This window comes from Periplaneta americana, chromosome 14, assembly GCF_040183065.1.
Source record: "Periplaneta americana isolate PAMFEO1 chromosome 14, P.americana_PAMFEO1_priV1, whole genome shotgun sequence".
Lineage (NCBI taxonomy): Eukaryota > Metazoa > Arthropoda > Insecta > Blattodea > Blattidae > Periplaneta > Periplaneta americana.
In genome coordinates, this window is record NC_091130.1 from 83,277,475 (window position 1) to 83,303,790 (window position 26,316).

A 26,316-nucleotide genomic window follows, 5' to 3' on the forward strand; every position below is an offset into this window, starting at 1 on the left:
AACCAATTAGAGGTTTAAATGGGAAGGAAAACAAACAAATCAATTTCATAGTAGTATTATATCCACCAAGAAGAACCCAGGATATCAAACTGTACTTTGATTAGATAACTTCGGTTTTCTTCTTCTCCTTAGGAGTCACCCCCATTTTATGTCATTGTGAGCTAAAATGTTTCTTTTTCGCATTAAAAAATTATTTTATCTATCGTTTCTCAGAAACAAATATTTCATCTTATAAATGATAGGGGGATGAAACCAGAGGAGGAGTGTATTGGCCATATTTTAATGTAGCCTGTCTTTGGTTCTTGATTGCGAGGATTAGGTGTGCAAAATCTGGTAAATATCGGTCAAATCGTGTAGATATGCAGGCTGAACCGAAAGTAATGTAATTTATTCTGGTCGATGATCGTTTAGTAAAGAGCAGCGAAAAAGTAAAATAATAGTTTTCTATATTTGGAATAGTTTTAAAATGCATGAATTTTGTGATCGAGCAACGCTGCAATCAATGGGGAGTGCACATTAGATTGTGTTACTCTGAACAATCCCTTAGCCATCAGCGTAGCTCAGTCGGCTGAGGCGCTTGCCTCCCGATTCAAAGTTCCACTCAGGCGCAGGTTCGATTCCTGCTTGGGCTGATTACCTGGTTGGGTTTTCCCGAGGTTTTCCCCAACAGTAAGGCGAATATCAGGTAATCTATGGCGAATCCTTGGCCTCATCTCGCCAAATACCATCTTGCCAATCTCATCGACGCTAAATAAACTAGTAGTTGTTACAGCGTCGTTAAATAAGTAACTAAAAAACAACTCCTTCACCTGACTTATAATTAATAGGGGAGTGGGAGGTCATTGCCATGTACATTGTTTTTAAACTCGCAAGAAAAATATTATAGATTTTTTTCACCCCCCTCCATACAGAATAATATCTGTAATATTGACAATTAATATAGTGCTGTGGATTGAATTCGGCGTAGCTAAGTGGTCAGAGCGCTTGGTACGTAGAACCAAGGATCCGGGTTCGATCTTCGGCGCCGGAGCGAATTTTTCTCCTCAAATATTAATTGTCAATGTTACAGATATTATTATGCAGGACAAATTAATAATAAAAAAATCTATAATATTCTCATAGCTGCAGTGCATATGTCTGTACAGATTACTGTGCACTTAACTGCGGAATCCCGGCCAAACAAGTCACTCAACTGAGTGCGCGCCTAATATAATGGCAGTTGACATGGACATATACGTCAACATATATGCCTAACTTGGAGTCAGGCCACAAAGGGAAACATTGAAGGAGGACGGTTCGGTCCGGTGCTGTGGATTGAATTCGGCGTAGCTCAGTGATCAGAGCGCTTGATACGTAGAACCAAGGACCCGGGTTCGATCCCCGGCGGCGGAGCGAATTTTTCTCCTCAAATATTAATCGTAAGAAAAAATTCAGCTAATATACCGTATAATTTTTGTTTTTAAACTATTTTAGAGAACGGAAAATGAAAAATGCTCATTTCACGTTAAACAAAATCTTGGAAAATTTGAAATGAACTCTACAACTTACTGTAATTATAATTGAATGTTTAGAGAACACAGACAATAAGATCCGTTTATTTCAAACTAAATTGAAAAGATTAAAAAATAAATTCTACTCTCCCATTTCGGCTGAATTTTCTAGAGAACGTAAACAATAACGATGCTTATTTCACGTTATGAAAACAAAATTTTAAAACTTTTAAAACTCCACGGCCAAAAATAAAAATACGGTATGTTTACGTTAAACAAACGAAATTGAAATTATTATTTTTAAACTCTTCGATTGAATTATAAATAAATATTCGGTGAACACAGACAATAGAAAATATAATTTTAAGATTAAAAGAAAAAAAAAAAAGAAAAGAAAAGAAAAACTTCGTTTATCGTATTACAAGCACTTTCTTCATGAAATTAGAAGTAATTCTTTCCCACTTTACTTTTTAAAGTAGTAACCGGCAAAAATTACATACTTACTTACTTATGGCTTTTAAGGAACCCGAAGGTTTACTGCCACCCTCACATGAGCCCGCCAGCGATCTCTATCCTGAACAAGATTAATCCAGTCTCTACAATCATATCCCACCTCCCTCAAATCCATTTTAATATTGTCCTCCCATCTACGTCTCGACCTCTCCAAAGATCTTATTCCCCTCTGGCCTCCCAACTAACACTCTATATGCATTTCTGAATTCGCCCATACGTGCTACATGCCCTGCCTATATCAAACATCTTAATTACGTACAAGAAATCAAATTTCCCGAACCTTCTTCAAAAATAAATCCATCTCACAAACGCACACACGAGCTATTAAGGGTACTTAAGCCTACGTATCTGCCTCTCTCCAGACAATAAGTTAACCATTACAGCGTTGTTAGAACGAATTACATTTTAATATCTTTGCAGAATGAAAAGTTACATTTGTTAGGATCACAGTTCTGCACATTTGAAGGACAAAAATAAAATTCTTCTAATCATTTATTATCATAATACACTATTCTCTTTAATTGACGGAGTAGATTTGGACTTAATTCAATAGCTTTCACAAAATACGCTATGAAAATTTCATATAAAACAATTTTTTTGTCGTAAAGGAAGCAAAAAACGAGGAAAATTGTATTAAACTTTTTTCTTTGAAATATCTCAAAGAATAGTCCCCTGAAATTAATGACATTACTTACGGTTCATTCTGTATAGTATAACATTTGCTATAGAAATATGTTGGGATGGTTATGGTAAAAGGAAGAACTAAACTTTGAATGAAAGGATTCTACGGCATTTGTGGTTCATTCATCTCTGTACGTTTGCTCATGTCCTGTGGGAGGGCGGAGAACTTGGCATCTGAAGAAATATAATTCTCGAATACAGTATATAATCGCAAAAGTAATGTACTCTGTCTCCTTTAGGTTTACTAACCATCAAGTCATCTGTGAAGCAGTCATCAATGTTTTCAATTTATAGAAATTGACGTCCAAAATAGTAGCTGTGGCGCAACAAACAAACAAACAAACAAAGCAAGGAGAAACAGAATTCCGTTCAAGTGTAAACGTGAGCTCTCATAAAATCATCTGAAGCTTTCCGAAGGGGATTTAGCATATAGCGGCCGGTAATTTTTGTTTTGTATAAGATGATACAAGCCAATCGTTAGTGTCAAATGCATTGTGCAGTGCACAACTGATAAGAGAGATATTGTATTATTGTAAATTAGCACAATACATGTAACATTTCGTCTTGGGCATACTTTCAGCAGAAGTAAATTTCTAGAACCGTTCCCATGAAGCAATCTGCAGGGACGTAAAAAGAAGCGAAGAAAATTGCACCTCGTCTGAATTGGATTAATACTGTTGAAGTAATAACGCCACAGAAATGAAATCACGTTTTCAAGTCATTTCATATACTATATCAATGATATAGGCCTAATATTTTTTAAATTGATCTAAATTTATTTTTACTTTACTCTCTCTGTCTCTCCCCTCTTTCTCTCTTACTCTTAAAACTCTACGACCCTTTAAGATTAGCCTTGATGATTAATGCCCACTGCTTACGATCCAATTTTTTTTGTAATTGGTTATTTAATGACTTGTGTCAACTACTAGGTTATTTAGCGTCGTCGGTGGGATTGGTAATAGCGAGATGGTATTTGGCGAGATGAGGCCGAGGATTCGCCATAAATTACCTAACATTCACCTTACAGATGGGGAAAACCTGAGAAAACCCCAACCAGGTAATCAGCCTAAGTGGGAATCGAACCTGTGCCCGAGCGCAATTCTGGATCGGGAGGTAAACGCCAATGGCTCCAATGTCTTATTCCTCCCTCTTTCATTCCCAGCTTCTCTAATCTGTGCATTTCGAACTGGCGGCTCAAGGTCAAGCAGTGGACTGCATTTGCCATGTGTGCTTACTCCAATCCTGAACTATTCTCGATTAAAGTCAGCTGGGACAACCGGGATTACCAGTGCTTCAGTTCACAGTTTTCAATTCAGTGACTCGTGCGTGGTTAGTAGGGGAGAGTTGGCTAAAACAAGATACTTAGCGCGAAATAGCTAATAACGTCGAGATCACTGAGAGAAATAAGAAACAATTATTGTTTATGAGTCCTTTAAGAAATGTATTTTAATAAGTGATTTGGAAATTTGCTCTGTATCACAATGCTTAAGAGGAAAATAATGTTTATTGAAAGTTTTTCAAGTGTCCCGTTTTGCCAAACTGGTTGGATAAAACGAGTTAGTTATATAAATCAATTGAAATTGTTGCTATATTAATGAATAAGTCATAAAAATTGCACACAAAACATGAGTATGAACAAAAGAAATCATAGAAATGACAATTTGTACATTATATTGCTATTAATTATTATAAATATTATAATTATTCATATTGAGAAATTTTCATTTAAAAATCTTCTGGATCTATGCCACTACTACCCTCCTCTTGGGACTGGACACACAGGATTCACCCCTCCTCCGATTTTGAATTTGGATAGAGGTCGTTGCAATAAATACATGCCTCATCTTTGTCCTCGTTTTCCTCCTCCTCAGAGCTGTTTAAGGGACCAGTGGACCTAACTTTTCTTGAATTCTTTTTCGAATTTTTGTTTTCCACAGAAAACTTATTGCCACACTTAGGCCTATTGCCGATTTCTTAGGACCATATTCATAAACATTCTTAGCGCGGGCTTCCGGTGGATGATCAGCGAACTAACGTTTTTCGTATTTATAAACCAGTGTTAGCGATATGATATGATATGAATCCTGTACAAGTAATCAGTCAATACCCGGGGCTAGTTTAGCACGCTCGTAGCGCGGGCTAGCGAAATGTCTATGCATAGCACCCTAAGAGTTTAATTTCTTTACTATTTTCTTGCCTTGTTTCCATAGCTACTACAAGCTCATTCTTGTAAGGTGAAAAGGTCAATATTGCTGCCTTCCTTCGTCTTCTATCATTATTTGTTGGTCCTACCTTATACCGAGCTTAGCGAATTTTCATAATAACAAGACACTATCCTATTTTGGCCAACCATGTGGTATCTCGTTTTGTCAGACCACGCGTTGAAATTTAAAATATAAAGCACCGATAGTTACGAAGAAAGATATCGAATTTAACTAACTACAATTGAAGACTAATAACTATAGAATTATTTCAAACACTTACCTATTGGCTGTTGAAGTTAAATGCCTCGTTATGAACACTTTAAAATGAAGGAAATATTTTAGGAAACACGGCGTTTTCTAAATTCTGATTCACACAACACACACACGAGGGAATTCTCACCAAGTAATGGCTCCCCAGTGAAGAGCTTGCGTATAGGAAGGGAATACATATCTCATTTGAAATGTGGCAGCATTTTCCTACGAAATAAATGTGGTATCCTGTTTTCCCGTACCATCTTGTTTCAGCCAACTCTCCCCTACATTTGTACGTGACCTTGATCCACCAGTTCGAAATGCACAGGTAATAATTGTCCTCCACATAATCAATTCATCATAGTCTGCGTCTCTTTCTGCATTTGCTACCTTTCATCTTTCTCTGAAAATGTTTTTGTTATCCTTTTGATGTAAATATATTTGTATGGAAGAGGCGTATGCCAGTTCGACCAGGAAATCGGAACTGATTTGCATATGGGATTAGGATAGATCGATTAAGTAAGGCTAACAGAAGACTCATTTCCAATTCAATCAAATCAGTATTTCACTTTCTGTTTGGGTGTAATAATTGTCTTGATTTACTTCTAAACATTATTTCGGGTCTAGTTGTAGTTCAGTTTTTGGTATAGATGGATTACATTTATGCCTGTCATCCAATGTTAAGCGAGAATGGAAAGAAACTATAGTGTTGTGATAATTACATAAGCAACTCAGCATCATTTCCCTCTTCTCTATGGAATAGCATGTTCATCAGCATATCACGCACTACAAGTGCTTGTGAGTCGTATCACGGTCAATTTAATTTCAGTTTTTACAGCTCAGATATTTTATTTGTGGACGTATTAATGAAAATCCAGATTGGCACATATTATATAAAAATCAACTCAGAAAATAAACATAAAAAATTTGAAATTGCATAAATAGAAATAACGTTTTGGCAGGTTTATTGCAATACTATTAAAAATGAATTTTCCATAACTGATTTTTTGAGAGCAATGTCAAAGATGAACTTTCCATAAATATTGTAATTGGATGACAATGGTATCAAAATATACTGTGAATTTGGAGTTCATTTCATCACGTTGCTAACTGACCTAGTCATAGGCCTATATTACTGTGAATAATTTTATAACTGAATCGGTCATTGCAAAAAGGTCATGAGTCAACTTTTTTACGAAAATGAGTTAGTATTGAACATTGTGATGTAGGGGTAGCCCGACCAGTCTATGTAAGAAGATCATGAATATACTTTCAAATAGTCCTGAAATCGAAGCTTGAAATTTCCATTTCTTGCAGAAAGGTCATGAGTCTTTGACTCGTGACCTATTTGCAATGACTGCAATGACTGACTTTAAATCTGTAATCTATATTCAAAATGTTCATTCGCGGGAATTAATAGTGTTTCCTGTATTCTTTTCATTTCAACTTTATTACTTATATTTGAAGGTAAGATTTTGTTGTGGAAAAATGTTAGAATCCGATTCTTCAAGTTTTACCAGCTAAAATACGCAGTTCCCATCTTGCAGTCTGTCAAGCGAGCTGCAATAGCAGAATTGATGGTTCACCTTAGAAGGTCCAAAAAATTGTATACCAATATTAATAACATTTCTGAACTTAGTCTAAAAGGGAATAATGTTTGTGGATAGACCTTTGATTTTATGCAAAATTTGCCGCTGCCAAATATTCCTGTATAGGACATTTTTTTTACTTGAGACAGTTATGTGTTTGGCATACATAATGAAAAAAATTAATCTCTCACATTTTTATGTATGTCATGAAGAAGAAGCACACAAAGGTGAAAATGACGTATGTTCATTTCTGTTTCATTACATCCAGAAGCATATTCCACAGAATGTAAATGAGCTGTATCTATTGTCTGACAGGTGCGCCGGTCAAAATAAAAAAACACAATGATCCGCTTTTGTTTATCCACTGTAACAACAAAGTGATTCCATATTATATAACGTTACTCTTTCCAATAAGAGATCACAGCTTCCTACCAAACGACAGGGATTCTGGGACTGTAAAGAAACTGATAAAAAGTTATGATAGGGTCTATCTACCTAAGGAATATGTTATGATTAAAAAGGTGTCATGTAAGTCCTCAGTAGAAACCATTGATGCTGTACCTGTACTGGACTTTAAGCGATGTTGGTCTCTTTATTACAAGAAGACTTTTCTCTCTGAACCAAGTATGGAAAAAATTCCCAAGTTACATAAAATGTCTTTTTCTCCTTCTAAGTGGATGGCGTTTGAATACAACTCAAGCTGCACTGGTCAAATAAAAACTTAACAGTTCATCGATGGTACCAGAAAAGAGAAATTCAATCTCCTTCACAGTTACAACAAGAATCCTGTACTTCCTACAGAGTTGGCTTATCCTTCAAAACAGATACCTATCAATGAAAAAAAAAATGGGAACATTCTTAAGGTGAAGAAGTACATATAGGCCTATTGCAGTTGAGTATACAGAGTTTTACGATCTTTAGGAAAGGCGAAGACAAGGAGGAAAATAAGTTGAAACTAATCACGAGGACTAAAAACAAACAAACAAAAAAACTACTTTCTCAATCTATCTTCTATCCAAAGTATGTAGATTTTCATTACAGTTCATTCTTGTTCTAAATAAAATACAGCTATACAGGGTGATTCAATAGGATTTACCGTCCTTTACGTAGCTTATTTCCGAAGACATTCTAAGCAAAAAAATATCATATAAACAGGGTCCTATTCTCAATATTTACAGAGTTACGTTTCTTTATTGGAACGCATTGCTGTGAACGCGTGATCTTGGTCAGCGTGCAGTCAGCAGCCAGCGCGAGCGCTATGGAAATCAAAGATAGCCGTATGCAGTTAAGTAGAGCGACGAGTACCGTTCACAAGCGTGCGGCCAAGTGTACGCAAGGGGACGGCGACATTTTTTAAAATGTGTTGTAAACTCTCCAAGACTGTAAATTAGGATGCAAAATTGAACTGCAAATAATTAAGTCCGTGGAAATGGTGTGATTTGTAATAACTGTTGTGATAAGTGCGTTAGAATAATGTAATAGTTTACTTAAAAATTGAAAAAGATGTCTGTACGAAGCAACTAAGGACTTTACAGCATATTTTTAGCTTCATAAAACTTGCCAATTAAAGAACTGCTACTTCTAAATGGTTCATTCTCTATTTGTATTATTCTTTTACCTTCAAACTAAAGGAAAAACGTATTTTACAAACAACTTTAAATTAGTGTAACTCTGAAAATATTGGGAACAGGAACTATGATTATATTATATTTTTTGTTCAAAATTTCTTCAGAAATAACCTCCGTAAAGGACGGTAAATGCTTATGAATCACTCTGTATAATATGAAAATAGTACAGTACGCATAAGTGTTCTCATTCATTGTATATTGTTGCATTAAACAATTTATGTAATTAAAACATTAGTTGCTAAAAATATATTTTTTTAATTGGTAAAATGTGAACGTTCATTGCAAAAAGGTCATGAGTCATTGATTTTGAAAATGTGTTTTATGCCAAACAAAAAATTTTAAATGAAAAATATATAATGCAATATTTTCCTCGATAACGCTTTAATCATTGATAGTCGTATGAGAATTAAAAATTAGGTAGTTTATGTTGTAGGTAGTTTTTTCTTTCTCCTGTAAAATTTCAGTTTCTTGACTCATGACCTTTTTGAAATGACCGATTCAAATGTATTTTATGTCTGCATAGTGTTATAGGCTTATACATGGTCGAACTGGAAACGATATTTCTAGGTACTCCCAACACTTCTTTCTTTTTTCTATGGTTCAATTAGAGTTGTAAAACTATTTATTATACCATAAGCTGTTATAGAATGGAAGTAGAACCTAACTGTAGTAAACAATCTTTATCTCTAAGCTTGAAAATTGAGTAAAACATGACATACCACAACAACACGCTTTTAGCTTTTTTTTTTTTTTTCAATAGTGTATAATTGAAGACATTCCCGGAATAAGAATGTAACCAACAAAACTGTAATTAATGTTTCAGTAGAAATGAAAATAATTTCAGGGGCAATTTCATTAACCCTATATTTACCATAACAACCATTCGACCAAACAAGGATTCAAGTTTATTCCGCCATCGAACGTAATCATCTGTTATAAATAAATGCTTTAAAATTACTTTTTCCACGTACGTAACATATTTCAAGAACCTGATGTTACATTCTTTTTTATTCAATTATGTTCTTCCCTGTCTCTCCAGCCAAAATGGAATTATAGTCCAGTACTTGTGAACCATTAATTTGGTTTATCGTTTATCTCCGGAATAGGCCTACTTTTTATATTCTATATCTCATTGCCTTCTTCTCTAAGGAGTAAAGGCACTAAGAGCAGAAATGAAGAATGTTACACAATTTTGTTCATTAAGAAAACACTCGAAAGCATATAAGGCGAAAGTCTAGTATATTGCTTTTAATGAAGATGAGTAGGAAATGAAAAAAAAAATTGTAGGTACTACGCTGGGTAGCAAACGTCTTCAATCGTAGTTGTTCACTATACAGGATGAATCACGAGGATTTACCTTCCCGTACGAAGCTTATTTCTGAAGACATTCTGAGCAAAAAATGTCATATAAACATTTGTTCTAACTCAATATTTTCAGGAACACACTAATTTGAAATTGTTTGTAAAATATTTTTATTCTTGAGTTTTAAGGGTAAAAAATATTACAGACAAACAATGAACTATTCAGGAGTATCATTTATTTAATTAGCTAGTATTCTGAAGCTAAAAATACTTACATTAGAATGCATAATTAAACAGTAAAGAATTAAGTTCCTAAAGTCATATGATCTGTAACAATTTTTGTGGTAAGTGCGTAAGAATGATGTAATTTTTAATTAAAAATTGAGAAATAAAATCTGTACAAAGCAATTAACAACACAATTTTAACTTCGGAACACTAGCCAATTAAAGAAATGACACTTCTGAATAGTTCATTCTGTTTTTGTAACATTTTTTTTACCCGTAAAACTAAAGAAATATTGCGATTAGGACAAATGTTCGGAAATAAGCTCTGTAAGCGACGGTAAATCCTCGTGAATCACTCTGTATATTTATCTTCGAAGTGTTGTGAACACAAAAATGTATGCTCAGTAGGATACCATTTGTCTCGTTTCATATTTATTACCTACTGTTTCATCAGTTCCTTATTCTTCAAAGGGAACCTGCAAGAAAAGAAAAATATTTACATACTGCTGGGCTTTGTTACAAATTTACGCATGCAACGAAATGCTGTTAACGAGCAAAGCTATGCACTTAACTTCATACAATTTAGCTGAAATATGATACATACTTTCTCTTTTTTTCTTATACTATTGCAATTATATGTAGCACACACAGGAGGCATTTTTTTTTTTTTATTTTTTTACTGGCTATTATCTCCGTATGCAGCACTCGAAAAGCAGACGAAGTTATAGAACGGAAGGCTCTTATTTAATGGTTGCCGTATTTCCTCTTGGCACTACCCAGAGCGCTGTACAGATCCAGAAACAAAATTTGGTCCAAATTTCTAGCTCATTGCCTTTTCCTCTTGGTCGAAATGGAAGACTCCGTGTCGAAGGGTCACTACAGAAACCCTGGTGGCGAAACCGGTTAACGGAATCTGGGAACGAAAATTATAAAGCTACTTAAACTTGTGATAGTTCAAAAACTGAAAGGCCTATGTTATTGAAGCCTACAGTATGTGTAAAATGATCAGAAAATAAAGAAATTTAAAATGGTTACTATATTTACTTTCAGTTACAAAAGAGCCTACCTTAACAATTACTAGCACTACTCAGTACGAAAAATATATTATATCGAGGTCCCATGTAGAACATGTATTGAAGATTGATCTAGACGTATTTGTACCTGTGTCAAATTATTTGGAACTGTGGTTCCACTGTCAATTTTTTTATGGACATATGGACATATTCCACCAAAAGAACTGACGTGCGACTGAAAATGAAATGTAACCATGTTTCGTTGGAATAAAAATCTTCCAATAATCTAATAATATGAGAGCTGGTCCATTGTTTCAGAATAATACATTGTAGGATTCTAAACTTTGTAAAGACAGCTATTAAAATTACATGATGCTTGTAACTGAAGTCTCAGTCCCCTATTTATGACCTCCTCTCTTACTTTACCATTATTTTACCTGTGTCTGTAGGTTCAATACTGGGACGACGGCACTGGTTTCCACGCTGCAGGCAACAACCTGCCCGGAGTGTACTCCGACATCCCTCAGCCAGTACAGGACACCCCTGAAGTCATGGCAGCGAAGCAGCAACACTTCCAGCTGTTCCAGCAGGCTCTTGCAGCCGCGGTCGCCTCAACAGAGGACACGGACGCAGGCAACCAGAAGCCCCAGGTTCAGATCCCGGTACAGCACGACCAAGAACAAGAAGGCGTGGTTGTCGAGAGCGACGACATCAGCACGGTGGAGGACGACGGCAAGGAACTCACCCGGTACCCCAACCTCCAGATGTTCCCGCAGAACCTCTTCGACCCCACACACGTCCATGACGCCAACAGGGAGGCAGTCATCGTGGACAACCCTGACATCACACCAGAGACGGACGGCAACAGTCTGAGGGCCGCCAAGACTCTGCAGGTCAAGTCGGGAGATTTGGCTACAGAAGTTCAGAGCGTGAGCGCCGGCAGCCAAGTGCCGAGTGGGTTCTTTTACAGCTTCAGGTATCCCGTGCCCATGTTCGTGCAGGTTAGGACTGTGGAGGAAGGCAAGAACGGGGAGCCGAAGAAGGGGCAACTGCCGTTGCAGCCAGCTTCTGTCTCCCAGAAGGCCGCTCTCTTCGGTGCGATCCCCGTTTCGGCTGTGCACGACGCCCAAGTCCCTCCTTATCTGAGAGAATCGGTTAAGAATTACCAAATCATGCCTCTTTACATCGAGACGCCCGCCAAGAAATGATGACGCGTGATTTCTAAGGCGTCCGGTGTTTTCGTGAACTAAGGAAACAATTTATTGCTAGTTGAGAAGAGACTGTCGTACAGAAGTTGTTCCTCGTAGCTTTTACTATTGAAATAGTTGATTGTTACTGCATCAGAACTGACTCTTACATCTTCGTAAGATGCTATTGACTGTTTTCAATACCAGTTACAGTGCCGACGCCAAACTATCTTTTTATTTTTTTGAATTGACAGAACTTATTCAAAATGGGCAACCCTCTTTCCTTCTGCACCACTTTATTCAAATTATCTTATTAGATTTTTAACTTTTTTAATTAATTGCAAAGCTATCTCGCGTCGATAGAATCGGTGGTTGCTGGGTGGTACTTGACGAGATAGGTCTGAGAATTCTCCATGGAGCTGGATTCAAACCCATGTCCTATCAGCAGCCTCGGATCACGCTATTTTCTGAGTTACATGTATTACAAGGCGAATGTTATATCAAATATTAGTGCTGATTGATAGTATTCATTTATATTTGTGCCTACGGACGTTTTAGGAACTAATTCACTGCTCTTTATGACGGCATTTGATCGCCATGGAAACAAACTGCTGGCGCCCTCCGAAGAAAAGTGCATTCTTATACCGAACGAAATATACGTATGACTCGGTCGCAAAAGAAAATTAAACAAATGAGAAGGCCTTATGGTCTTAATCCTGTCAGATTAAATAAATAAATAATTTTTTAAATAAATAAATACAGAATTTAGAATACATCTAATGAATCTAACATGAATAATGATAGTTTATGCAAGAGATTAGAGAAGATTTTAAGTTAACCCTTAAATTGTCAAAACCAAATACCTTTGGCAAAACTTCATTCCTCACACTAGTTTATTAAACCGTGTCGGACTGTAATGAAAACAACTATCGTAATGTCCATATTTTATATGTTGTACAATATTATAGAAGGATCCATGTCCTGGTGAGTTCAATACAATTTATAATGATTTTGCGGAAGCCCTTACAGAAATGAATCATAAACTACCGGGTCCTAAGCATCCTTCTGTCCGTTTTTATGAAATGAGAAAACAAAACAAAAAAATTTTTACCACTAATGATAGGCGCTATCATGATAGCAGTAATCCTCAAAAACAGTCAAAAAGAGACAGGAAAAAAAGAAACGAAAAATATAAATATGAACTTTTGAAATATCAATATTTTAATGAACGCAAACGGTGTGTTCGATCAATATTGAATAATAACAATACCGATAATTACGAACGCTGTCAGATACCAATACAAGATTTAAAAAATGCTATGGAGAACAAATGGGGAATTCCAAATAATTGTACACTTGAAAATTATGTCACATTTAATTCTAGTCTACCTAATGAAGAGTTACAACAGGAGTTTAAAATTTCTATAGAAGTTATTCAAAAGTGTCTGAACAAGATGAGGACTGATTCAGCTCCTGGACCCGATAAGGTTCTAATTCGGACTTTGAAATTAACTGAATGCTCTCCAATAATATCTCTTATATCGGACATAATGCTCAAATGGAAAATTGTTCCAGATAAAATGCGTGAAGCAAAAACTATATTAATTTACAAGGGCAAGGGGAAGAAGAATGATTCCAATAACTGGAGGCCAATCTCTATTTGTTCAGTAATTCGAAGATTGATTGAAAGAGTTCTTGATTCTACACTGCGGCAATTTGTTAACTTAAATGAAAACCAAAGGGGATTTGTATCGCAACCAGGAACATTTATTAATACTTCATTAGTTAATGGGTGCCTCAAGAAAGCTAAGAAGGAGAAGAAGGATGTCTCAATAGTTATGTTGGATGTGCGACAGGCCTTTGATTCTATTGGATTTGAACACGTAACTAATTGTCTGAAATCCCTACCTATTCCAGTATCTTTACGAGAATTAGTTCAAGCTTTAGTAGTGGGGAACTTTACTCGGATTCACAGTTCCAATCAGATATCTGATCCAATTGTATTGCAGAAAGGAGTTTTCCAAGGATCACCTTTATCCCCATTAATTTTTAATATGTCAATAGATTTTATTCTAAAAGAACTTACGGAGAGACAAGTCAGTGATAAATTTGGTTTTGAGGTTTCTGAGAATTTAGAAATCTAACAATGGCTGCCTTTGCTGATGATTTAGTAGTCATAGGGAAAGATATGTCAGCTGCTCAGGACCTACAATTAATGGTGAAGGAGCTTTTAGAAGGCATTGGATTACACATTAATCCAAATAAATCAACTTCCATTAATATTGTAAAAGGAAAGTTACGTGAAGAGGATCTGATTCTTTATGAATATTGCTCCATAAGAGGGATCAAACAAGATGAAACTATAAGATATTTGGGTGTATCATTCAATGAGGAAATAACATTTGATCGGGAGGCATTTATGTTAAGTCTGAAAAATGATTTGGAAAATTTAGTATCCACCTCCATGATCCGTCCAGATCAAAAGCTCAACATTGTTAACCAGTATATATGGCCTAAATTGATCTACCCATTACAAATGGCTCCTATCCATCAGTTACCAGGAACATACTTAGAAGATATTGATAAGTTAATCCGTAGTTCTGTTAAACAAATGCTTATGTTGCCATCTGATACACCTACTAGTATGTTATATGCAAGCAAAAACTACAGAGGTTTGGGACTAGTCAGAGCATCATGGGAAGCGTTCTTGCAACACTGCAACATCTGCATCACTTTAATATTAAATGAAAATCCTTATGTAAATAGTATGCGACCTTTGATGACTGAACTTAATTCTTCCTGTCAACATCTAAGTCTCCCTTGTCCAGTTGAACTTCGTAAATCTGTGACTAGGAAATTAAGAGAGGAATTAAGAAATGCAGAATTCGAATCATGGAAAGTAATGCCTGGAAGAGGCAGAGGTGTAGAATTGTACAGCCAAGTACCTAAAGCCAACGCCTGGATTTTTAATAAGTCTGGACTATCTACATCTGAATGGGTAACTTGCCTCAAAATGAATGCCAATTTAGCAGCAGTTTGAGGAGTACCTGGTCGCTCTTTGGACGGATCCCGGTGCAGACATGGCTGCCCGGAGACTGAAACCCTTGCCCACGTCCAAGGTCAGTGTAACAGAGGTTTACTCCTCCGAAATGCCAGACACCATCATGTTCGATCCTTAATTGCGACTGCTTTAAGAAAAAAGTCTTGGACAGTAGAAGAGGAAGTTTTTTGCCTTGCTACTAATGGCTCCTCTAGACATATTGACATCATAGCGTATTCCCAGACTACCAAGAAAGGATATATAATTGATCCTACCATAAGGATTGGAACGGGGAGTAGCCAGCCGTAGGATGTCAATCAAGAAAAGATCAACATTTATCTGTCAACAGTTGATTACTTCAAGGCAAAATACCAGCTTGAAGACATTGAGGTGATTGGTCTCCTTATTGGAGCTCGTGGTGTGATTCCCAAGTTCTTTGAGAGCTTCAGGAAGACTTTTGAACTACCACAGACACTTACTGCTGACATCATAACTTCAGTTTTGAAACGCTCTTGCCAAATTCTGAGTCATCATATTCACTCTGTTTAATTTTTTTATTCACTTTCTATTCATATATGTTTATTTTAATTTTCTTTCTACAAAATTTATGTAAACATTTAATATTGAAAAATTCATGTAGGAGAGTATACTGAGTCCTTCTGGGCTACCTCCAATGGGAGGCAGTTATTACCTTACTTACTAAATTTTAATTTTCCTACCAATTTTTTTTCTATTATTCTATTGGAATTATAGCATATAGCCTATTAACCTGTTGTATCCTATAGGATACTTTGCGAATTTAAGGGTTAATTATTGAGCTAAATTATGTGAACTAAATATAACAAGAGTTTGAAATTATGAATAATAATGAAGTTTATAGTACCAAATTCTCAAGCAAGGTGGGAATACAAGAGGGGTGGGCATAGCTTAACTTTGAATGGATACTAGACTCCCTGTCTCACTGGCGGCGCCATTACTGGTTTCATTATGGCTGTAGGGTAAAGTTGCCTAATGCCGTGATACCCCTAATTCCGTGATACGTTTTTTCACTGAATATCACGAGATTGGGTATCTTGTTTGGAAGTTCACCGATGTCTCAACAGAAGGTGAAAGATGCACTCTTTCGAGAAAGATGTCTGACGCTATGATCGAACTACAAAGATTTGAGTGGTACTCAGTTCAAAAAAACTATCACGGGATTAGGGGTACCACGGCATTAGGCAACTTTACTCTATTGCATTTGAATTTAGTGGCTAGTGAATTCTGATAAATGAAACACTGCTAATAGATAGTAAAATGAATCTCAATGTGCGTTCACTATACCAGTGGTCGGCAAAGGTTACGTCATATAAAATGCAACCCGAAATATACAGTAAATAAGAAGGTAGGAGGGGGAGGATATCCAAACTTAACGTTGAATGAGCAAGTGATGCTAAGGGGAGGGAGATCATGCCCTACATCTCCGCCCTGCTTGTGTATTAAGAGTTTGACTCGCGAGTCGCGAAATTCCGACCACTGTACTACACCATTGCTCTTTTCAGGCAATGGCATCATTGTTTCTTAACATTCGTTCCATAATTAGCGGTGTGGGAGATCTGAAAAGTATAAAATGAAGATTCTATGACAAATGTTGTGCTTTTGTACATGTCTGGTAATGGAACTCCCATCTGTTTTGCAGTATTAGGTCTACATTTCATACAAACACAGCACAGCAAAAATTGAGTTTGAATTTTTCGAAGGATTAAAATAATTAAGCAGGTCTTGAATTGCAAACGTAGACAAACACTTCCTCTTCATCAGTATTAAAAAATTGAATTACTTAGCTTCATTTATAATAAATGCTTTCCAGAACTTTACTTTAATCAGTAGATATGAAATGGCAAAGGAATTTTACGTGAATCTTGAAAATCCACTGACCTAAATACACTCACTGCTTCTGACCCGCTCCCTTGTTGGTAGGAGGGAGAATTACATCTGTTTCTGGATCTAGATATAGCCGAGGTCGATGGATTTGAAAGGGCAATAAACCATAGCCCTTAAATTGTAAGAACTCTGTTTTCCGGTTTCACGAAGCTTCTTTCAATTAGCACAAAGGGCTCATCACCAAACGGGTCATTTAATTTTAACGAGATCTTTGTATCTTACATTGATATTTCTTTAACTGCGACATCTCTCACTGGTGTTTCTTAAACCTCGACGGAATGCAAAGAAAACAACTAACGCAATATCCATATAATATGTGTTGTATATTATTCTGTCATTTTGCTTATAATTAAATTCATGTCTATTTTCCATATAGAATAAACAACTCTTTTCCTGTATATTCTTTTCTTTGTAGAGCTTTTCATACTGTAGTTTCTTGGATACTATTTCTTCTTCATTGCTATCAAAGTATAGGCCCACAGTATGTAGAACTTAAGTTTGACTTTACATCTTGGACTTTTCAAAATGACTTAAAAGTTATAATCAAATTTGACAACTAAACATTTCTTCAAGAAACAGAACAGCGGCCAGACTAGTAAATTCACTCCTAATTTGCTTGTCACTTGTTCCTTGTCACAAGTCACTTGTCTCTATGTCTAGGAAACATGAAAATCTTAAAAGTTGTCACTTGCTTTCCTTGCCACTAATTAAAGGTGGAATGAAATTCTGAGGAAAGTAATAAATGGCTGGTAAAATTTTGCTTCATGTATGTATGCAACATGGCTTTAATTCCATACCTCGGATTCTTATCGCTTTATATGTAGATCTAACACCTTCTAGGTTTGAAGCCGCGAGATTTTGTAATTTGTACCTACTGTATTTGTTACCAACATCTGAACAAAGTTTTTAAATTGTACAAATAAATTTATTTGGAGATAGTTCCATACAGTCAATATCACTAACATTCAATGTTTCTACATAAATTGATGTGTATGGAAATGAACCTTATTTAGATACAGATTACATACTGTACAAAGTAAACTTAAATATGAGATGAGAGAAAATAGTAATAAACAGAATGTCTCAGATCGACAAAACATGCATGGCAATGAAATATTTCATATCGTTGGTGTTCGTACAAAATATCATATGTTAAAATTACCAATTTTTCAGGAAAGGGAAAAAAACTGAATATCAAATATCAGATCAATTATTTTGAAACTATCATAAAAACACATCTTGTGATATTTTGCAATTATATGTGAGCACCAAAATAATGCATGTCTAGAGGGGAAACATTTTTTTTAATTGAATTGAATTTTTTGACATATGACATTTTGCACGAACACCAACGATATGAAGTCTATTATTTTATTCTTTATAGACTGTAACTATTATGTCCATTTTACAGAAAGTAAGTGGGTATCGCTATGTGTTACATTAGCAGTAAATTGAGTTTTAAATAGTTTTTCTTTGTTTTATTCACACATTTGTATGGAAATTCAAAATCCCTCGATTATTCGAACCGTTAACTAAAGAAAGTGAAAATTCATGTTACCAACACTTTTACATTAGACATTGGTGTGTTCATGCATCCCATCAATCTCCTCCTTACTGAAAGGAAAGATTCAGCAATCTTAATTCATTTATTCTTGAAGGATGTTTCCCATCTTTGTCTGTGATTGTATATACTACTCAAATATCTTAATAATATTTACTTCATTGTGAAATCTGTTTAACTTAGTGCATCCTTTTACTGATGTAAGATACGTCACCTCTATTTTAGCCTTTCTTGTTACGGATCCACTCTTCTCTACCATAAAGCCATCACTTGGCAACACTTCAATTGCGTTTCCTTCTCTTTAAAGAGCACAAAGCCCTTTTTTCCTATTATCTCATATTTGAACATAGAACATTATGAAATACTTTAATGTGAAATTAATTTTATTTGCGTTCGGTGTATGAAGAATTCTTACATCACAAGGAGTACTGCAGTGCTACAGACTTGGTTCCTGCATCGGAAGATTCTGCGTGAAAATGTTTTATACGTCTTTATAGACCACACTATTCATTTCGTAGAAACCAGCCCAGCAGAACTGATCGGACGTGCCCTCTCGGGCCTGGCATGACTAACCAAACATCGTCACAAAGACCAATTCGTCTCATCGCCCACGGCACATCCGCCTGCTACACATCCTCCTTCTGAATGGTGCCTCTTTTTGTATAATGGCTATTTTCGCTAATGACTTATTTCACTTAAACTTGTTCATTTTTTAATTCATTGAGTATTTGCTGTTCATACATATAAAGGATGTTTCAAAACGTATTTTACAAACCATTAGCATCGGTAAAAATTTGATCTGTCATGAAAGCAGCGGCTGAATGAAGGACTTGGGACGCTGTCGCTGTCCTCATTGTGGATATAATATTTTTAAAACGCTTATTTCGTTTTCTCTTCCTTTTTATAAGTAAAATAAGAACGTTGAACCAGCTCTCAGTAGGATGCATTATTTACTATACTAAAATTCTAAGCTCTTATTTTTCATGACTTGGTCCCTCCATGACTAAACTCAACTAGCTGTCACTAAATGGTGTTCTGTAGAACAATAGCACTAACTTTAAACAAAAAGTGACTACATGTAAATGTTTTTATTTAACACTCTAATTTTTTTTAACTAACCACCTCCGTGACTAATTTTAGTCTTGTGTTAGCAGTCAGCCTCTCTTATTGTTTGTTCTTTTTTTTCTGAAGAATTTTAGATAAGGGCGCAAATAGCCAGAGTTCCTGATGCGCCCTTTCTAAATCCCAATAAATAACTCCATGACTAAACTTTACGAGCCGCCACTGGGCGGTCTTCTGTGTAACAATAAATCGGCCTATAAAATTGAGAGGAACGAAATCCCAACTTTTGACATTTTTACTTCTCATAATAGCTCCCACACGATTCATCTGCACGACTCGTTAGTGGATGGTTCTTCGTGGAAAAATGAAGTTCATTTTAAAAAGGTATTAATAACCCTTTCGCTTCAAAATCTTTTAATCATTTAGCAATCTTGACAAACATTTACTGAATCATTAGCTCAGTGGGGATTTTTAAAATAATTTTGCGTACTAGCATAAAAATATGTAGGCCTCGTAATAAACTTTTACATTTTTTAAATTATAATTTTCTACTAAATTATATTTTAACTAGTTTTCTTTACTGCATACCATTCCCATGTGTGTGGTGTATATTTGGAGCCTCAAGAAGTTGTGTATCAAACATTTTTAATTTAAAAGGGTACTTTTTTTCTCTTGCAGCAACTGAAAATTTAATGAACAGAATTCTTATACAGAATAATTGATTTGTTGGTAGTTTATATATTGCATCAGAACAGAGATTACAGTATTTATGTAGCTTTAATTTGATATGTAACACATTTATGTAAGTTATTGTTTAATGGATACTATTCGTTTTTGAAAGTGCCAAAAATGCATAAAAATCAGTAACTGATAAATCATAAAACAAACTTTTGGTTGTATTGTGAGCTTTGCTACAAGTATGTACAATTATTAAAAATGGCCTGCTCCATATGAGGGACCTTCCTCGAGAAAATTCCTACCTTCCTTAACTTGAAAATACTGAAACTTAAAAATCAAACATTTTCACTAAAATAGCCATTTAGAGAATTCATGAACAACTTGAGAAGCCAAAATTTCAGTGTTTCCGATTTGTCTTAAGTAAACTACTTCATTACAGTACGTGTTCTTGAATAGAGCATGAGTCAAGTGTTTACTTCCTACGATCGGCAGATGTTAGGTTAGCAATCTCCTTGTCTGGGTATTTCCTATGAATCCTCAATCAGATCTTTGTACACAAGCTTTTATTATAAGTATGCACCCGCGATATTTTAAATAACACAACTTTTGCATTAACATTGAATTGTAGGGAATTACGCCTTCATATTAACATAAATTCGAAGATATCTTAAATCCTATTCATGTGTAAATACATAAAGTAAACTGTAAAGAACTAATCAACCATCACAGTGTAACGGACTCTTTTCTAATTTTGAATAATGAGTTGGTAGTTATGTAATTTTAAATCCTGTAGTTTGTAATCACGCACATTGTGCTACAGTATGTTATTCATACATTATTTCGGTCAGTTATTACTGAAGAATGCCTTCTTCCAAAGCAACTTCCAGAAATGAATTCTTGCCCACAACGGAATGCGCTTGAGAACTCTGACTGGAAATTCTGGTAATGACTGGATATTAACATTGCAAAGAAGGCAATAACATTACTTTGTGGATCTGTTACTAAAATACTTCCGCAAGCGTGTGACAAAATCTCACAAAGGTTTCTTCAGGTCGGAACCTCTTTTGAAAATTTGAGCAAGAGAAGATAAGCCTAGTAAAACTGCAAATAAAATACAAAACATTAGCTACCATTAAGAACTCCAGCATACAAAAAGAAGCTAAAAGTTAGGCCAAAGTTTGTGCTCCTATAGCCATTTTACTAAATACACGTGCTTAACGTTGATATTCATGATATTCACATTTCCTCATCTTCTAGGCTGTATAGACATGTCTTCAACCGTACATCATATTAGATTTGTATTGACAGAGAGGATGGGGGGGGGGAATTCCTTACAAGTGTTCGACAATATAGTTTATGCCATGTTAAAAAAGACGTGGTCAATAATCGACAAGTCGAGATATCAGTGGTGTAACCAGGAATTTAAGTTGGAGTGGGTCAAGTTTTGGGAACATCACTTGGAAAATTTGACTAGAATTTACATGCATCATATTAAAAGACAATAATAATAAATGCTTAATACTTATGAGGTTCCACTTGTCTTCGGACAGTTGACTAAACAACTATGAAATTTAAAATCAATTTATTCTCCCCAAAAGTTGTTATAAAGCGAAATGCATTCTCCGTCGTTGCAAAATGAATGAACAGATGCCGCCTCTAAATAAATGTAGGCTACTTATTGTGATGAGAACGGTAGCTACATAATTTCTTTGAAAAAAAAACATAGGTAAATTTAAAACATTATTCTAAACATGTGTCATTATCGATAGAAATATTCAAACAAGGTTTTTCCTTCCGTGTCGCCCTCACAACACCAATGGTGGATAGTTTCTTCATGGTTAAAATCTTACATATATTTTAAAAAATATATATATTTTTTTTTAAATTGGGAGGGAAGCTTCAGTCCAGTCCTCTGCCTACACCCCTGTTAGATATTAATAACAGAGGATGTACTTAAAATAACGAAATCATCACAACCACCAAGAAAGTGCAAGAAAGCCATATAATTGACTGCGGTTGTATTATGTCTTCTAAGTAATATGACGTTGCCATTTCTTATGAATGACTGACACATCAATCTTGTATGCGCTTTGAAAAGATGAGATAAAACAGAAAGAAGTGACAATTCCATGGGAGCAAGATCACTGCTTATGTCTGCTATACTCCCGGTGTCAAGCAAACACTGATGATGTTATAATAAAGATAGAGTTGTGTACTGTAAGCGAGGTTTTTTTTTTTAAACATTGCTTATGCTTTACAAGACGTGGTTCATAGTAAGTAGTTATCTACTTAAATTGTGACATGTTAGACCAGTCTGCCTTTATTTTATGTGCGATACTTCTCACCTGTTGTCGTTAATGATTGTACTAGTAAAACAAAATACTTTACTGTGTATTTTAAAGTTAATTTGTATGTCTTAAAGTTCTTATAACATTTAAGTAGTCGCGTGGGGGTCATGTTGACCCCCAGTGTTATATGTTGGTTTGTATTATATTTATGCTGTTGCCTACATTGTCCAGCTTATCAGTACTTTCCTGTAAGGGTGTCGGTAATGCGATTACATGATAACTTCCAGTTTATAACTGTCATTTATTGCGTTAATTTACATTTCCTAGGCTGGGGGTTCTGTTGACCCCCACGCGACTACTAATGTCATATATTATTCCACAAGTAGTATTATTTTTGTGATTCTATTCGTGAAATCTCTTACTCTAAAAGATTATGGCAAGTAATGATGCATATGAGCTAGATGATTTACATAGAACCAGGATATTTAATATTTTAATTCGTGTTTTTAATTGGGAGTCCCTCTAACCCCCTCGCGATTACTAATGTTACAAATCAATCCACAAGTATTACAGTGTTACTTTCGTGGTGTATATACATGCAAATTATTACTTAAGGATATTCTTGCAAGTAATGACCCATATGAGCTAGAAAGTTTACGTGGAACTATGAATTTTATATTTTAATTCACATTTTTGCTTGGGGGTCACTTTGACCCCCACGCGAGTACTGTCACAAAATAGTTCGCGAGTACAGTGTAAAACAACATACTTTACTGTGTATTTTAAAGTTATTTTGTATGTCTTAAAGTTTATATTCATAGATAAATTTGTGAGAACATTTTTTTTTTACGCTAGTATCATGTACAAACTTTAAAAGAGGGTTTGACCTGGATGGTTCCTTGTTATAGTCTATGTTGGTTTCAATCATATAACGATATAGGATATCTATAAACACATCCTGTCTCTCTTTTTTTTACATTAAATGTTTGTTATGTCTGTGTTGTAATTGTAGTTGTAAGTAGCAGTAGTAGTAGTAGTAGTAGTAGTAGTAGTAGTAGTAGTAGTAGTAGTAGTAGTAGTAGTGGTAGTAGTAGTAGTAGTAGTAGTAGTAGTAGTAGTAGTAGTAGTAGTAGTAGTTGTGTGTGGCTCAATTGCGGGATGGCAGGAAATGTGTTCTTTAGTAATAATATAAAATGTTTTAATCACATGTTACTGATTTTAGTGGAATATGATTTTGTGAAGATGAAATATAAGACTTCTGATTGTATGAGGTGTTTCATTTTTGGAGATCTAACATTCTAAATCTGCTAAGTGCCAATGTTTCAAATTTCATTTTAAGAGAGGAATATCCATATGAGAATATCATACTAAGTTCTCTTTGTCGTAGCTCAACTGTAAGTGACTCATTCGTGCGCCAAAATACAGTGTTGTAGATATGTCAACATGCATTTCGCAGTATGTTCTTCGTCAGTATCTAAGAAAGTTATTTTTGGCACTTAGCACATTTAGAATGTAAGGTCCTCAATTTGTTCTAGAGCAGCGTTTCTCAAACTTTGTTAAGATAAGGGTCGTAAAAGAAATTAAAAGTTCACTGTCAACCATTGAGGGTCATAAAATTACTGTCTTTGTCGTACTTGGGGATCTATCATTTATCACACTAGTCATTTGTCTCGAGGTTCGTGGTTCCTGATCGGGAACGATGGATTTTTAAGGCTATAAAACTCTTATCATGGCTTTCTGAGGGAGGGAAATAAAGTTTGCATCTCGTGTAAGTGAAAGAACCCCGTTACTGCCGGGTCTAGGATGTTTCGTCACAAATGTTTCGTAACGGTGAAGTTTGGTCCCCAATAATTCGTCATGTGGACTATTCGTCCCAACATCAATTACGTCACCATTTTTGGTCACATATCAACTGTTCGCCACAGTAAACGTTTGGAATATTTCATAAAAAAAATTAGACTATCTGTGAAAGGCTGTTGTAATTTGAATACACACACATTTAGAAATTACATGCAATATTGTGCCCAACGGGCCTCAAATATCACAATAAGTTATATTCATTTTTTGTAATCGTATTATTTCCATGATTCTGAATAGTCTTTCGTCCAAATCAAAGCATTTTTTCTTTTTCTTGCGTGTAGATTTTCTCTCCTGCTTTGCTGTATTTTCCTTTCAATTGATTTCTTTTTCGGAAGTTTCATTGCCGCCTCAGAGGATACCCTCCCAAGATGTCACTGTATGATTTGAGCTGGAGTCTTTGCCGATGTACTGTACTTGCAACTGCTTTCATTAAATTCATACACACTGCTACTTGAACTCTTCCCGAGTCAGGGACATGGAAATGTTCAATAGGCTGTTTAACAATGAATTTCCTATCGAAAATATATACCAGCGTTGATTTACATTACTCACGTTGGTCACAACGCCATACGATGCACCTTTCTTGCATTCTAGGTTTCGTGTGCATGAAACCTCTGTATATTAATTTCATATCCGCACGTTTGGTTGAAGTGAATCTAATTTTACTCTCCATTGCTAAATAATACTAAAATTTTATACAGTGGATGTAATTTCACTCTTCATTACCAAATATTACCACAATCTAGTATATACAGTCACGAAGGTTGACTTGTGAGGGTACTAGGAACAATAGACTGTGCCGGTATTATTTCGCATTGTCTGTAATAAGATGATATTAGCGATCCTAATGGTTCGCAACTATCTATGGATGCATATTTACTACGTATTGAGCTTCGTGACTGTATATACTAGATTGTGATACTATTAAAATTTTTGGCATGTAACCATGGAAACCTTGGTTATTTTTACCTTAAATAATAACAGCCAACTGGAATAGAAACGAACAAAAATCAAAATGTGACAAATCGTCCGGTGACAAAAGTGTAATCTGTAACAAACCTTCCGGTGACGAAAATGTAATGTGTGAAGAATCGTTCGTGAGAAGAATCATTCGTGACTAATGATCCGGATCCTTTACTGACAGAGAACTCCTTATTGGCCATTTTTCGGCTGCCTATCAACTGGATCACGTGTGAAGGTTGTTCTCTGAGAAGCAAACATTCTCATGGGGGCAGATAGAAAAGTTATTTTTTTTTCTTCTACTATGTTAATAATGTCAAAACAAGTGCTTATACAAATTTGGCCACTAATAGCGCAATTACGAGAGCCGGCCAGAAAGTAACTTTCCCTGGGGCCGTTTGCAGAAAGAAAACAATTTTACAAAAATAATTATTGGAACAGATACAGAAATTGTTTAGCTATATTTCAACATATTCTTCACCGAAATTGAGATACTTGTCATACCGTGGGAACAACTTTTGTATCCTTGTGTCGTAGAAGTCAGCCGCCTGTGATCGGAACCAGTGTGTGACAGCCGTATGCATCTCTCTGTTGATCCCACGGTGTGACAAATGTTTCAGTTCCTTTGGGGAATGTGTTGAAAAATATCTCAACAATTATTTCTGTATCTTTGCAATAAATATTTCCATGAAATTGTGTTTTCTCTCTGTAAACGGCACTAGGCAAACTTACTTTCTGGACGGCCCTCATAATTGCGCATAATTCTGTTCTGCAGGTACTGCGGAGTGAAACAGAAAAGATACATCAAGATATTGAGCGGCTAGAAGAAGTAAAAAAAAAAAAAAAAATAGTACGTGGAT

At 35.5% G+C, this 26,316-nt stretch overlaps 1 protein-coding gene across 1 annotated transcript in view; it reads left to right on the top strand.

Moving 5' to 3' along the window:
- Positions 1–15,039, top strand: part of LOC138713518 (uncharacterized) — a 141,808-nt gene extending 126,769 nt beyond the window's left edge. Inside the window, exon 3 of the mRNA XM_069845687.1 lies at positions 11,347–15,039. Within this exon, the coding sequence (XP_069701788.1) occupies positions 11,347–12,105 (759 nt within the window). The 3' untranslated portion in view covers positions 12,106–15,039. The remainder of the gene's footprint in view (positions 1–11,346) is intronic.
- The last annotated feature ends 11,277 nt before the right edge of the window (positions 15,040–26,316 follow it).